Source organism: Oreochromis aureus, linkage group 13 (assembly GCF_013358895.1).
Source record: "Oreochromis aureus strain Israel breed Guangdong linkage group 13, ZZ_aureus, whole genome shotgun sequence".
Classification (NCBI taxonomy): domain Eukaryota; kingdom Metazoa; phylum Chordata; class Actinopteri; order Cichliformes; family Cichlidae; genus Oreochromis; species Oreochromis aureus.
The window spans coordinates 15,470,690-15,486,090 of record NC_052954.1 but is presented as its reverse complement, the minus strand read 5'-3'; the positions used below and the strand labels follow the sequence as shown (position 1 = coordinate 15,486,090).

The 15,401-nt window shown below is 40.4% G+C and overlaps 1 protein-coding gene across 8 annotated transcripts in view; it reads right to left on the bottom strand.

Moving 5' to 3' along the window:
* The window catches only part of dst (dystonin), a 105,438-nt gene extending 90,251 nt beyond the window's left edge, over positions 1-15,187 (bottom strand). For 4 of the 8 annotated variants that reach the window (XM_039621494.1, XM_039621500.1, XM_039621498.1 and 1 more), the window contains exon 1: positions 7,894-8,053. In XM_039621494.1, coding sequence (XP_039477428.1) covers positions 7,894-7,981 — 88 coding nt within the window. In that variant the 5' untranslated portion in view covers positions 7,982-8,053. Of the gene's footprint in view, positions 1-6,807; positions 6,842-7,893; positions 8,054-9,151; positions 9,366-9,482; positions 9,585-9,644; positions 9,740-13,282; positions 13,472-14,619; positions 14,652-15,006 lie in introns of those variants that run through there. The other 4 variants (XM_039621489.1, XM_039621491.1, XM_039621492.1 and 1 more) reach the window with 4 other exon arrangements.
* Positions 15,188-15,401: the final 214 nt, after the last annotated feature.

Sequence of the window (15,401 nt, the reverse complement as noted above, 5' to 3'; positions counted from 1 at the left end):
TAATCATCAAGTCTCTTGCAACTTACAGCAACCTAATATTACTGATTGCTAAAATTCAACAGCTTATACCTGTCAAACTATAAATTGGAGGTTTATATAAGCTGAATGCACAGTTCTTTTCACAACAGAGGACGACCGGTGGCTCAGTTCAGTATGATCGGCTGCAACTAGTGTGTGTTTTAATAGGCATGCTGACATCATTGTTCTTGGATAGGTTGTAAACAAAGACAGAAAAACAGCAAAGAGGGGGAGATACCGGAAGGTGCATTTTTCCCATTCTTTGTAAGTGAAATATTGTAGCCAGTAGGGTAGGGCAAAGACAAAGGTATGTGACTGTAACAGGTTGCCAAGCCTTCAGAGCAGCCTGTTCAGTCAGTCTTTGCTTTTTTTGGAGACTAAAGTAAAGAAGAAACCATAATATTATTTTGTTTATGACTCCTTTCCTACAACTACTGCTGAGAAAGTGCAGGCTCTACATTTAAAAAGGGACAGCATGAACCACTGCTGCATATCATTAAATTAAAGGAGCCATCGCTTTCTGAAAACGTGCAGTAGCTGCAATATTAACTGGATACACAGACAGAAAATAATAATTTACGACTATTTTCACCATTTCTGGTGTAATAATGCTACACCCACGGGTGAGCTGACCCTTGATGAAATACAAATGAAGCATAAAGTTGAAGCTGGCAGCGTACCCACAGACATGAGCTGTAACTACTCAGGTACTCAGCAAAGTCCAGCAGAGGAAACAGAGAGCAATTAATGATAGCTAATGGCACATAAATACAGACTTACGGCACTTGCTTGAAAACACTCACTCACACACACTCACACACACACAGCTGCAAACAATCCAATAGCTTCCATTTGTGCAGCAGCTGCACCTGCCACATTGAACCCTGACACCAATGAATATTTGGCTCAAATGTGGCCCATATCTGTAGATTTCTGTGGGCCACATTTGGCCTTGAGTAAGACCGTTGACTCAGGGTGAATCAGCCACAGGTTCACTCTATATGTAGCCCACAAAACACTTGTCATAACCCACATCAAGCCCATCTCATGGCCTCTTTGGCCAGGTTTGCCCGACACAATGTTTGCCAGCGTCCTAATTGAGCCAAAAGTGCTGGACGTCACCCAGATCCCACTCAAATTTTGCTGCTATCCACTGTTGTAAAACAATGACCACTCAACATCAACAACTGATCCTTTTTCTTTTTTTAAATTAAAGAAACAGATTCACAACTCACACTGTTTTACAGACCATAAGAATAAAACAAAATTAAACAAAGCCACATTTTTCCATCATGCTGAATTATTTTGTCCTAGTTTCCCTCCCAGTTTCTCTCTGGGTACTCCAGCTTCCTCCCACAGTCCAAAGACATGTAGTTACTGGGGTTAGGTTAACTGGTGATTCTAAACAGCCCAGTGGTGTCAATGTGAGTGCAAATAGTTGTCTGTCTCTCTGTGTTAACCCTGTGACAGACTGGCAACCTGTCCTGGGTGTACCCTGCCTTTCACCCTATGATATCTGGGATAGTTTTCACCCCTCCTTCAACCCTAAATTGGATAAGAAGAAGAGAATGGATGGATGGATGGATGGATGGATGGATGGATGGATGGATGGATGGATGGATGGATGGATGGATGGATGGATGGATGGATGGATCTACTGTATAAGATACACAAAGCTAAGAATTATCTAGATTTGTTCTTACAATATTAAAAAAGACAGAATATTCAGTGGTAGCTATGAGGTGGTTCAGTGGTCCTTACTAAATAACTCTACCTTTTTTTTCCACAGATATTTCCTCAGGAATAATAAGATATGATTAGCACCATTCCACTTTCAGTCAAAGCAATGATTCCCTTCACACTGTATAAAAGCAAGTATCTCCATGCGTTCATTCAGGTTTTTCCACTAATTTGTCATTATCGTGAAGTTTATATGCTACATTAATTTCTTACAAGTGAGCATAGCAAAGGCTAAATCTAATATGAATCCATAATGTTATCATTTTCACCAGTTACACGACGTATAAGGATAATCACAAGAGTATTGAAATGGTTTTTAACCAGCAGGTTTCGTAATGTGAAGGCAAAACAAAAAGCAATGGAACAACTCATTTAATGGCTGTTCCACTTTAAAACATGGAGCAAGGAAACCTGCTTCCTCTTGCCACTGCGCCACTGTGGCACTGCTTCCCAGCAACGGCTGCATTTGGGAGAGAAGGGTGTTGCTGCTGGAGTGGGAGAGGAAAGGCTCCAGAGCATGAGTCAGGGGTGGGACAGAGAGACTCACAAGATGATCTCATGTAAGCGGAGCTAAGCGGGCCTGTGGAATGAGGTTCAGTCATGCTGGTCTCATCACCATGACAGCATATAAATACAACAGAGAGCATGCATTGTGCTCAGGCACAGATTTGCTTTAATGCAACGACATTGGGCTGCAGTAAGGCCAACTTATGATACATACACACATATATATATATATATATATATATATATATATATATATATATATATATATATATATATATATATATATATATATATATATATATATATATATACTACAGTATGTATATGTATGCATAGTAAGTCACAATGAAGTACCACAATGCTGAGGACTTAGGGAATAGTAAAGAAGTGTTTTAAGACCTGTGATGTTTTGAAATGAGGTTTATTGATTATATCTGTGAAGGACTTAGCAGCAAGAACAATATCATGCTTTAGCACTTGCTGTAAACAGAATGTACTGGCCAATAGCAAGAAAATAATCAGGTATTTGTTTACTGGCTGCAGATAAGAAGCAGTCTGATCTGGGAATGCATCTTGGCGAAACCTGCAAAACGAAACTGAGAGCAGCTGTAGCTGCAGCTTGGTAACAGTGACTGCTTCAGGTTACTGTTAGATTATAGAGCTAAGTGACTAAAGACTGGGTATGGAGAGTGTGAGTGTGTGTATGGCGTCCATTTCTGTGTGCCTCCATGTTGGGTGTGTGTGAGTGTTTGTGTATGTGATAGAGTGCATGCTTGTGTCTGTGTCTTCTTGTTTGTCTATGTGTCGGGTCACGTCTTAGACTCTCCCTCTCTACTTAGAACATCTCAGGCTCCCCCAGGTATGGGGCCTACTTTCTCAAGCCACATTCCTTGCCAGTGGCTGGTGTCCCCACGTGATGGTGCATTAGTACTTCTCTGGGTCTGGGGCTGGGTGCTCTGGTGTGTACTGGCTCGTGTGGACTTAGCGGGGCCACTTGGCGGGGCTTGGGCTCTGTTGAGCCCCTGCTGGGGTGCCCTTGGCTCTCATGCTCTGGGGGGCCTGAGGATGTCTGGAGTCCAGGTCTCCTTCATGCCTGCTTCAGGTCCTCAGCTCCCCACTTACATGGAGAAACCTTACGAATACAAGCACGCTCACACAAACAGGTGTACACAAAAGTGTTCACACAGGTGTGCACACAGGTACCCACAGACACACTTTTTTGGGCTGCTGCTGCCTCTAAAAAGTCTTTTACTATTACTGTGTGTAGTTCAGTAACATTTTATGCATATATTGGTTGTTGCTGTGGTTGCTCTGCTTTTTTTTCCTCAACAGCTGTTGAAGCAGTGTTTTTCTCCCTTTATCCCTCTTCATCTCCTCTATTTTCCCTTCTTCTCCTTCTGTTAACTTTCTTCCCAACTTCTATTTCCTTTTTTTCCCTTTTCCGTCCCCCAGTCTCGTCCATTATGGGTGTTATAATCCAAAATAAAAAACTAGTTAAGTTCTAATAAAATATGACTATCAAGTGGACAATTATAGCGAATGCCCTAAAGCTGCACTTGTGAAAATAAATCTGTTTGGCATTTTTTGGCCTTCACACAACAATTCAAGACAACACTGCCGGACAGGACGGGGAAAAACAAGAAAAAGACGATAAAGCTGAAATCAAAAACCAATCCAGAAATCTTATGTAATTTTTCAGTCATGAGCACGTGAATCTGCAGCTATCAGATACATAATATAACAGGGCAAACCTGATTTTCTTCCTTGCAACACTTCCAAATAAATTAATTAATTTCAGGAGTGTCACCTTAATCGCCATGGCACATGAACATGTGTCTGCAACTTGTATCCTGCTTCCATTAAAACAAAGTATCTTTTGTATGGTAGCAGACTGTCTCCATACAGCCAGCCTGCTTTGTGTGTGGGCCACTAGGCCATTTGAATGTGATGAGTGGGCTGTCGACATAGAGCAGAGGGGTTGGGCTGCACAGCCCAGGAGGGTGGACAAAGGCAGTGACTGTGCAAAAAATGCAAAGCTCTCACTTGCCTCTGTGTGTGATAAAACAAGGCAATAAAAATATTAAAAGGGGTTAGCTTAAATCATATGAAGATATTTTGAAGTATCTGCAATAGTCCTGCAAGTCATAATGAAGAGCACAGAGATTCACAGAGAGAAATCTGACAGACACACTGGCAGACCACACCCTAATAAAAAACAGAACAGGCATCCTACAGACTGGTTCAGTGCTTTGTATGAGTCCTTGCAAAAACACATATTTTTAGTACCTAGCTGGTTACAGTACACGTCTTCTTGAAAATTTATTTTCATGTACGTCTTCTTGAAGATAAACAAACAGCCTTAAACAAAATTGGAGGATTTTGTGTAATGTGCTTTATTAAAATCTGCAAACAAAAATGTATGTGTACTGTAAGGTTTACTGGTTAAATAAACATTTCCAGCAAGACTCCTTTATCAGCAGGCAAAACATGTGCATATGGAGTTCTTATTTAAAAATACACTGTTCCTCCAATGTAATAAAACCATCCAGGCCATCAAACTTCTTAAGAACAAAATGAACTGCAAGAAAGGCTGACTGAACCACCAAACGTTTAATCCATTAAATCTTTCCTGATGTTGAAGGATCACCAGCTGTTAAACCCAGTGGCCCCTTCATCCTGACAGCCTACCAAACAGGCTCTGCTAGAACAGTGTGATCCCATACAGCCACTGGCCAGTGCCATTAAGCGCTGTATGCCTCTAAGAAACATGTCTTTAACTCATTCCTCAAGTTTACAGTCTTTTGTATGTGTACCCTGCATTGAATTTCAGATCAACCCAAAGCAGTCGCTCTGTTTAACGTATTATTAGTGCAAGTACCTAATTAGTGCCACATTCCTACATCAGGTATAATAACAGCAACATACTTGCCCTCATTTGATGGCAATTGTGGCAATTCTAAAACCTGTGAACTCACATTAGCTGAGAACCACAGTATGTTTGTAAATTGATTTAACTCTTCAATGGTAAAGTGTACAGAAGGTAATATAATATATTAAAGCCAAAAGTGTAAGGACAATAATCAGCATAATAAACGTATACTTTCCTTGTCTTTGTAATATAAGCATGAGTGATAAATACATGACTGAAACCAAACAATTTTAAAAGTTATTATTTGCTGAACAAAGCATTCACACTCAGCAGTGACCCAGTGCAGCATTATCTACCCATCCATTTTTCTTAACTGCTTATCTTCTTAGAGGTTGCAGGAGCCTATCCAAGCGGTCATAGGGCAAGAGGTGGGGTAGGCCCCGGACAGAGCACCAGTCCATCGCAGATAATACACACCAATCACCAATAATCTTAACAAGCATGTTTGGACAGTGGGAGGAAGGCAGAGCATCCACTGAAAACCAACAGAAACAAAGGGAGGACATGCAAACTCCACACAGAAAGCCCTAAGCTGACAAGGAGGATCAAAACTGTGATAACCACTGCACCACTGTTAATAACATGTTTGACATAATTTATCTAATAGCTTTATTCAGTGAGTATTCATGGTTAAGTCTTAAAGCTGAAGGCACAGTATAGAAGTGTATACTTAACATCGACACGTCAATATTTGTTTACTTGTCGCAAATCTTGTCATCACTGCAGTACTGAGAAATGTTATCACACTGAAATGTTTCCTCATGTCACGGAGGCCTAGTGTGTGTGGATTTTTATAACAACTGCCTGAATTTCAACAGTTAAAAATAAAAACAAAACAAACAAAAATCTGTCTCTTAGCCTGCTTGCTGGCTTTTCTGTTTACTGCTCTGTGTTTGCTTAGTTACTGTTGATGAATTTGCTATGAAAAAGCGCCTCTTTGATACTTTGGCCATCACATGGAGAGATGCTTCGGGCTGTGATCGTATCAACTGGAAATAAATAAAAATAAAGCGATTTTTAGCCAACGTCTAATGGAAAAATGTCTCAGCTCTGAAGAAAACAGCATACTTAATGAGCAAAAAGTCGCACAGGATTGATTTAAAGATATTTATTAGCATTATCATCCACTTATAAACACGACTTATTAAGGCCCTCTTTCCAGTAATTTCATCAAACTGCTCCTGTTGTGTAAAACTGCAGATGCAAACATTGCACAACTTTGTAAAGAATCACTTCAGCTCATAAGTAACATGTTTCTGCTTTCTTTAACAGACTCTGGTAAATAAATATTGAAAATCTTTTTACTTTAACCGTCAAAGTTTGTTGTTTTTTTCTCCGATGAAGTGCAGAACGTAACCAAAGCGGATAAGAAAGCGGATATAAGCGGACTATAAGAAAACTCACAAACAAACCTCAAGTTTCAGGGTCTGTCTGTCCAAACATTTCTGTGCAGAATAATATCAGTAAGTCCAAAGCAAGGACACTAAACCTATTTAATTTTTCTTGACATAGTGATAAACTGGTTAAATGGTAACATATAAGCATTACTCTGCAACGACTGATGCAAAATAGTTTCTTAAAATGATGAGGAAAACAGAAAAGAAGCACCTTACCCTTCCTTGATAAGTTCATTTTTCATGCAATTGTTGATGCAGAGTTAACGTTTTCCCTAAAATCAGTTTATAACATCTAAAGCGGATCACAGACTAGCTGTGATGGCAAAAGAACACTCAAAAATAAGCCTGCTTGTTGTCTTATTGCAGCTCTTCTGCCGGAAGACACCAGCCACAGATTCCTAATGATGCTACATCATATGATCCCATTAGAGTGCAGTCGGGGCGTTTAAGCCTTATACCACAGCTGACTGTGCCTGCTGGCTAAAATACTCAACAGCTGAGAGAACATACTCGCAACAACTATCTGGTACAACAGGGCATAGTAATAGTTACATGTTGTTCTGATGCTTCAGATTCAGTGAACAGGAAATACAAGAATTAAAACCACGACTGTCTGTTTGAATTTTGCCCCACCGGATCTCCAGAGGCCTGCCACGAGAATGCATGATTATGAGATGTCAAGATCTAGCCGTCACAGATATGCTGAATGAAGTTAGCCGTTTATGTGTGATGGATTTGCTCTATTTAATGAGATAGGAGCAGCTACAAAAGCTACTGATGAGAGCTGACGCCTAGCCTGCTATGTCATTGTCCTGCCAGGTCTGAAGCACCAGACATTTGAATTTCATTCCTGTAAGCGAGATCATTTTAAACATACAAAAATAATAATAATAATAATTTACATTGTGAAAATATGATTTGCTCATACTGCAGACTTGTTTTATCCACTTGGACCTTTCAATTTGACGCTTGCAATCAGAGTTTTTCCTACACCTATTTCAAGACTAATGTTTTCAATATGACAGCTAAATAAAATAATTAATAAGCCTCCTATTTAGTGAACAACTATGATGACAAAAAGCCTTTGTTTGGACTACTCAAATTCAACCTAAATGTGATGTCATGCAGGAAATATTCCCACTTTTTCCACAGCGGGGATAAAGACACTAACACCAGCCAGTCACCAGAGAGAGAGAGTAGGGGGGGAGCAGGCTGACATTTGTTGAACTGTCAAGCAGCAATCAGGCAATTTCTTCTTCGCCCTAAAGCTGACACATATCCATTCAACACTGACTCTCCTACCTTTGTATTTTTCCAATACATCCTCATAAGCTTGGAGGTATTCCTGTTCGTCCGAAAGCGCATAAGCCTGCGGTGCGTACTGAGCCATAACCCGGGCTTCCCAAACTGGACATTCACCAGCGACGGACAGGGACACAGCACGGGTGAGTGTGTGTGTGTGCGTGTGTATGTGTGTGGATTCAGAGTGTAATCGGCGCTGTTGTTGTACGAAAGGAAACGCCCTACAACCCTCCCTTGTCTGCGCTCCGACCAATAGGCGACACTTCCTCTCCGGACTTCACTAGATTGATAGGAATGACTGTCGTACAGGCTACACTGGAAAAAAACAGCCTAAGGTTCATTTTTTTAGCTTGTCACTTAAATCAATACTGGTTTTAAAGATAAATTAAAGCCATTTCAAAATCTTATCGCGAGTGATTTTCATTAAACCGGAAGGACCTCATCTCAGTAGGATTTTAAAACTGGGCTGAATCATGCTAACTGATTCAGCCCAGTTAGAGTGCGCAAAATAAACGTTTATTCTTGTGAGCCTCTCCAAATAGAGACCGTGTAGCTATCGCGTGTCCGAGCGGTTTTGGCTGATTTAGCCCAAACAAACGTTTGAAATCGTATATTTATCTTTGTTGCCGACATCAGCTCTATATTAACCTACGGATTCTCAGCTTTCATTGAACGCGTCACGCATGACAGTCCGTATCTGAAACGCTATTTCTCGCATGGATTTTACGGCATCAATTAGAGTCAAAGTATCATTATAAAATGCTTACGTGCAATAAAACAAGTTTTCCGAACAAGTTATCAAGTGTGAAGCAACTGCCAGCCCATGTCAGGGGGATAACAAGCTTTAATTACCTACTTCGGCGCACATAAATGTGTATTGTGATTGTGCATATCAGCAAATAAATTAAAAAAAATTATTATTACAATAAAATTTTACCTTTTGGTTGATAACAAGGGACAAATGTTAAAATTACACTAGACCATCAATATTTTGTTGGTTGGGTTTAAAGCATCAGAATAAAAGCAGAAAAAAGGCAGACCAAAATACCATCACATGTGCCACAGATCCACGTCACTACAGACAAGCTTATGTCCCCAAATAAACCTGAGCTCACGAGAAAATAATACACTTAAGGAGGTCTGTCATTTTTTCCTCTAAATACATCATATGTGGGGATTGTAACATATCCCAAGACGGTTTTTGTCCTTACTGCACATTCCTATCTAATAACTTCATATTAAGGAGACTCCCCCTCACCTGCGATCCTGAGCACAGCTCTCTCCGCCGGATCCAGCACGGATCCTCCCTGGATTTTCCTCTTGGACCGTTCATGTCTCGGCAGGTTCCAAGGTAAAGTGTCTCCGGGTGCGGGAGACGCCGATCCAGATTTAAGACTGTACTCATCCTCGTCCGAAAAATCCGCCGAGGAAGACATGGAGCAATGTAGGGAAGGATTGCCCGAACTGGAGCTCTGTGAGACAAAAGAAAAATGGGGATAAGGGTGGAAAGAACAATGCTTGTCTTGAAATGTATGAGAAACACAGCTAAGCAATTAAAACGTTCACAACCCATCCACTCCCCGCCTCACCATCGCGGGTCAAGGTGCGTAAATATGGGCACGTTAGGTGTGAGGACGCACACTTGAGCCACCAACTCCAAATGACCCGTAACAATAAGCGAACGAGGCAAATGAAAGCGATGCGAAATCAATAGTATCTGGCTCCCCCGCCAGGTCAATGACAACACTTACCACTGTATACATGGAGACCTGTCAGCTGGAAGAAAGGGGAAAAAAAAGAAAAAAATCCCTATGCGTGTTATTAGCTTTCAGACTTCATAGACATTTTTCATAAGGTGCCACGCCCTTTGAGTGATGCTCCGGCCACGCGTTCGTCCCTTGTCGGAGCATTAAAGATGTGAGGTGATGTAAGATCTCCAGAGGGCTGGAGGGATGATACGCTGTGTGTTGTCGAGGCGAAGCTGGACCGTGATGGGAGAGCAGAATGCATGTGTCTGCGCGTCACACCCGGTAGCCAACAACAGCAGCTCCAGGAGCAGCAGCGACGGTGGTGTTAGAGCGCCATCCTTGTACAAATCTGCTGTGTTGCTACAAATAGCGACCTTAAACGCGGGGTTAATATGAAGACGGGGGGTAATCCCACTGACTACCATGGCGAGGACTCCACAACAGACCCCCCTGGGTCACTGCTGTGACTTTGCACACAATTACACAATTACGTGCGGATGGACACTGAAGTGTTAAACAGAGAATACAGTAAACCACTGAGCTAGTCAGAGTCCAGCGGTTGCACAACAGGACACACTCGGTTTAAGTATTAAATCAGAAATATATATTTTAGAACAAAACTAAATTAACAGACATTTATTTCCAGGATTGACCAATTAGTTCAATTCTCACACATTCTCCTTTTGTAATACAAGTCACAACAAAAATGCTCAAAGGCAGCGCTGGTAAATGGATTACCTTCTTTTGCAATTCCTTGCTGCACCCTAACACACCTGAGGTTGAGCAAGAGAACAAATACAGGCAAGCACAGCCCAGTGGAGAGGGTGGGGCAAAGTTATAGCAACTTCAATCACTTAAGTGACAAAAGTGCAGTTTAATGACACTTGAAACAGATAATCTGTGGACAGGAAACATTAAGGAAGAGGTCTGCCTTCCTCTTAGTCCTGGTGCTATTAAAAGGTAAACCTAGAGCTTCTGCACAGACTGAAAGTGGAGGATATTATTTCTTTGGTGTGACAGAAAGTGATTTGTGGCTTAAAATAGCAGCTGCTTTCATGGCTGTCTGCAGAGCTGATAAAAGCAACATGCTGTTAATATTAGCAGCCTTTTTTTTTTTTAATTGTCACATCACTTTTTATCAGGATGAGATCAGTCCTAAAAAGTGCAGCTTAGTGTTGCAGTTTTTATCAGCTCTCTTCATAATTCCTACTCATAAAATGCAAAACAACTGCATGATTCGAGGAAAGTTAGTACTAGCTTACTACTGGAATAAAAGCATGTTCTCAGAAGTCAGTTTGCACTTAGTTTCATTTAAAGAAAATTACAGGCATAAGACTAGCTGAAATATTAGAGCCACTCTCATATCACTTGGGGAAGTAGATGATTCTTTATTACTTTTTAAAACCTCATAATCTTTGCCCAAGAGCTGTTACTGGTACTAAAAATAATATGAGCACGATCATCACGAAGGTTACTCTTTACCGGTGAAGACTTCTTTTGGTTACTGTAAAAGAAACCAAATTTTTCCACTCATGACCTGGTTTGAATCAGCACCAGGCTGAAATTGCTTGTTTAAGCTGCGTTCTGCTGCTGGTCAGTGTCATTTATATAGATTACATGTTTATTAAAAAAATACACAAACAACATTTGGTTTTATCACAACAAGAGAACCATGGTGGATTATTCATTTTACACAGACTGTTGTGAGCTAGGCATGTAAACACATTATAAATGATGTATTGTGGCCTGAATTAGGCCCGTGCACACTGATCTTGTTTTCATAATTGCATTCATCTCTGAACTGTTATTCTCATCGTGATTCAAGTAATTTGCAAACCTCCTTTTCTTGCTGTGTTGTTAGACTAACAATATTGTGTCATGGCATCATTTATCTTTTTCTTAATCCTTGGTTAAACATTTCACCTGCATAATAAATGTATAAATAAAATGCGACATAAAATGTTAACTGGTGGCAGCAAAACATCCAGTTCAGAAGCCAAATGACTACATCTCATAGATAAGTCTTTCCTCATGGTTGGCTCCAGTCAAGTTGTTATTCGTCTTGTCTGCTGACCAGTTAAATGATAAAAAGCACAAAAGTGTTTCTGTTATCTACAGTATTGCAATACAACAAACAACTATTGGTGGAGACTGCACCAGTGATTTGTGTGCAGAGATCAATAGGATCCTTTGGACAGTTTGTCAGTCTAAATTTATACATTCATACTAAACAACACCAATGTAAAGCAGTAGGGGTATGCTGTGTGCTGGTTAGTATATTTAACATTCTCAATGCAGTCACATTTGAATCATATACATTCAAAAACACCCACAGATGTCATGATTTTGTGAATGTGAAATCAGAATTTCTGTCTCAGGAATTCAAAAATATATTCCCAGATTGGAGGAGCAATACATAAAGAAAGGGCATCAAACCAAAGGACTTTAATGTGGTCGCACCTTTTTTTCTGTACGTCACCTTCTTTAAGGGGAGTTCCCCTCCTTCTTCTGCTTTGTGCTCCTGTAATCAATCGTATCCCCCCACCCACTCAGTCTTTGGGTCAAATGTTGTCCCTGTCCTGTCCCTGTCTTTACTGTAAATTTTACGAGCACAATCTGAAAGTGACAAAAGTATTGAAGGACAGCAGGCCCACTTGCGTTCTCAAGCAGTGCAGCTCACAGACAAGATAGCACAAAGAAGGTGGAGATGTGGACAAGCTGAAGATCGAAAACTGCGGTGAGTTAAAGGGCACAGGGAGCATACCATATTATGCTTCCAAAGGCACGCACTAGGGTGCAGGCTAGGATGACTAATTCAAATTATTTAAGGAGTCATAAAATCTAATAAAACAGGTGATTCACTTGTGAACTTCAAGCTGCAGCAAAACCAGAGTTTATTACTATAATTATTGTTATAATTAAGTTAAATATGTTTGGATTGTTGAGTGCACTGAACCTTTTTAATGATGCAGCTCCTTTAAAACACCGCGGCATGGGGCATATCCATAGAATACTTTATATCTGTTGAGTTCATGTACCTTTTAATTTCTGGGGAAAAATATTTAAAGCAAAGTTTACAGGATCTGTTGGTAAATATCTTTTTTTAAATTTTTAAATGTAAATGCTGCTCTTGGTTATTTGCACTACTGTCCATGTACAGCTCAAAGGCTACTTTATTTTTATTTATTTGATGTATATCTTGCACCACTGACACTATTCTACATAGTGGCAGTAGTTCCTTACAGTGTCCTTTATCTTTTCTTAATTCTTCTTTATACTAAGGCGAGGGAGAGACAGTATTTCAATTCTTCAGTATGTCCTGTACAGGTAACAAATTAACAGTAAAAAAACCCCAAAAAACTTTAAATCTTTGGTCTTGATTATGATGATTAGAAACTGAAAAAAACACCCTGCAGTACCAACACAGCAGCTTTTCATTTCTTGGGAAGAAACCCATCATTCAACAGCACACCCAAGTTTCAGGTTCCTTAAATAAGCATCTCCCCTTTGCCCTAGAGCAAGTTAGCACTCCTTTTCTAGAATCAAATGTACACTGCGATGTTCCTGTTGAGGGGAGCAAGCAAATCCAGCGTATTGTGTTATAATTAGTCTTAATGGTAACAGTGAAGCAGGGTACCTACAGGTTTACGTGTAGGGGTGACTTGTACAGACTGGTAAAATTCTGGCAGGACTCTCTTCTTCACTTTGCGTTTTCTTAGAGACGACGATGACTCGGGTTCACTTTCAGGAACCTCGACCAGATTGGGCTTTTCCTCTGTCACTCGAGCATGTATGCTCCTTCTCGGGCGATGTGGACTGTGCCTGAAGCCCTGGGGAACATGAACACATCAAGCTGGTAACAGATTATGCATTAGGCATACCTTAGCATGAGAAGTTAAAAGCTGTGTTAGATTATGAAGAATTACAGTGTTTGCAATTCAGGTTTAAAGTAGAGTTGGGATGCTGTTACTTTATAGGCTGATCACACAGAAACTTCAGTCACTCTGAAGAGAAAGCATGCTTTTGAAATTACATTTATCTCAAGTTTTCTTAAAGATTGAGGACAGTTTTACAACATTAAGGCTCTAAAACTGCCCTGCATTTGATGTCCTTGAATATGATACTGAATCCCTACCAGCTAAAGCACTGAGTCAGTAGGGATTCTGTATCATGTGGTTCAATAACATGACCTACAAAGGAAGGCAAGCTTTTAGTTTTGCAACTATAAAAACAAGAAGACCGCATTCTATAGCAGTGTGGTTGGCCATAACACTGGTCTGCCAATGTTGCACTTGAAATAAAGAATAACTTTACTAAAACCTTATTGGAATACACTGTAATTAGTTTCCAAAAACTCTATAGTTGCAATTGTAATTAAAAAGAGGCTCTCTCTTTCATAGGCCAAGTCAGGAAGATTAAAACCGTCTACTAAAACAGCTTTATCCATAACATAATTTTTAGTTTAGCATAGCTCTTGCAGCGCTTACTTTTATTCGTAATCATTCCCTTCCAGGCTAAAAGCTTTGTACTTACATGGCTGTTTTCTTAAACCATTTCTACTTTTATTTTGAAAGCAAAAAAAGCTTAAAACGGAAACGGATCGGCAGAAAATGGTCTTCATGTTTTCAGTCGTCAGCACCAAATGACATTTAACATAATGATATTGTGGATCATTTGGAAAAAAAAAAAAACGGTTTCTGTGGACTCAGAGCTAGCTCTAACCCATGTGTTTCTGGGAACAAACAGTAGTGAAACTGCAATATCACCCACATCATTTATTGATAACACATGCGCACTGCGCACAGCATAGACCCTAAAATAGCCATGCAGCCCTCGATAAAAGTCTAAAAGAAACGCTCTTTAAGGTGAAGCGTTGGTTAAATCACAGCTTAAAGCTCGCGTAGTCTCACTTTAACACAAGTCATCATTCCTCCTGGCTATTAGGTGACAAAGCCATTATGTAAAAAGTTCATCCTACCTCTGATCGAAAATGATGCGTTCGCAGGCCAACTATAAGACAGATAACAGATGTTACAAAAAAGATGTTAGGATGTAAAACATTGCAAGGACTGCAGCTCGGCTATGAGATAGGCATTTGATCAGAAGTAATAACAAGTTTAAGATGCTTCAGGTTACTTTAAGTAAAAAAGCAAAAACAAAATCCAAGATCTTTACGCACAGTATCACCTCTGAGTCTCATAGCCCAAACAGGCGTTAACAGTGGTGACTCTGCTTTTATATAGAAAGATAAAAAATAATCAGACTATGAACGATTACACGTATCTCTAATGTCTGTAGGCTACATGAATATATACACCATGAGCTGTCAGGAGGAGAAGATGCGGGTGGCCTGTACGCTACTCACCGCGGCTCTTGGGGCGTCCAGAGAGCACAGATTTTATTGGATGCTTTCCATTACGAAGCCTGCGATGCCAGCAGCAGAAAAACAAAATTGTCGCAATAGTCCCCAGCAAAAGCAACAACAACAGCAGCACACATTGAATACTGTATGGCCTTAGTAGGACCAAAAACGCCGCAGCGATCATCATAAGACGAGATATAGGGCAGATCTGGCAGCCTCAGACAGCCGGCTCCTCCGCTGCCGTTATGTCGCTGATAACTCGGCAAGAGAATAAAGACACTCACTGACATACGTGAAGCATCGCGCAGCAAACCGTGGAGAGCGCACAGGTCCAGAAAGGACAGCCCAGACTATTGATATCATTATTGTGAGGTACAATGCATGACTCAGCAGAGACG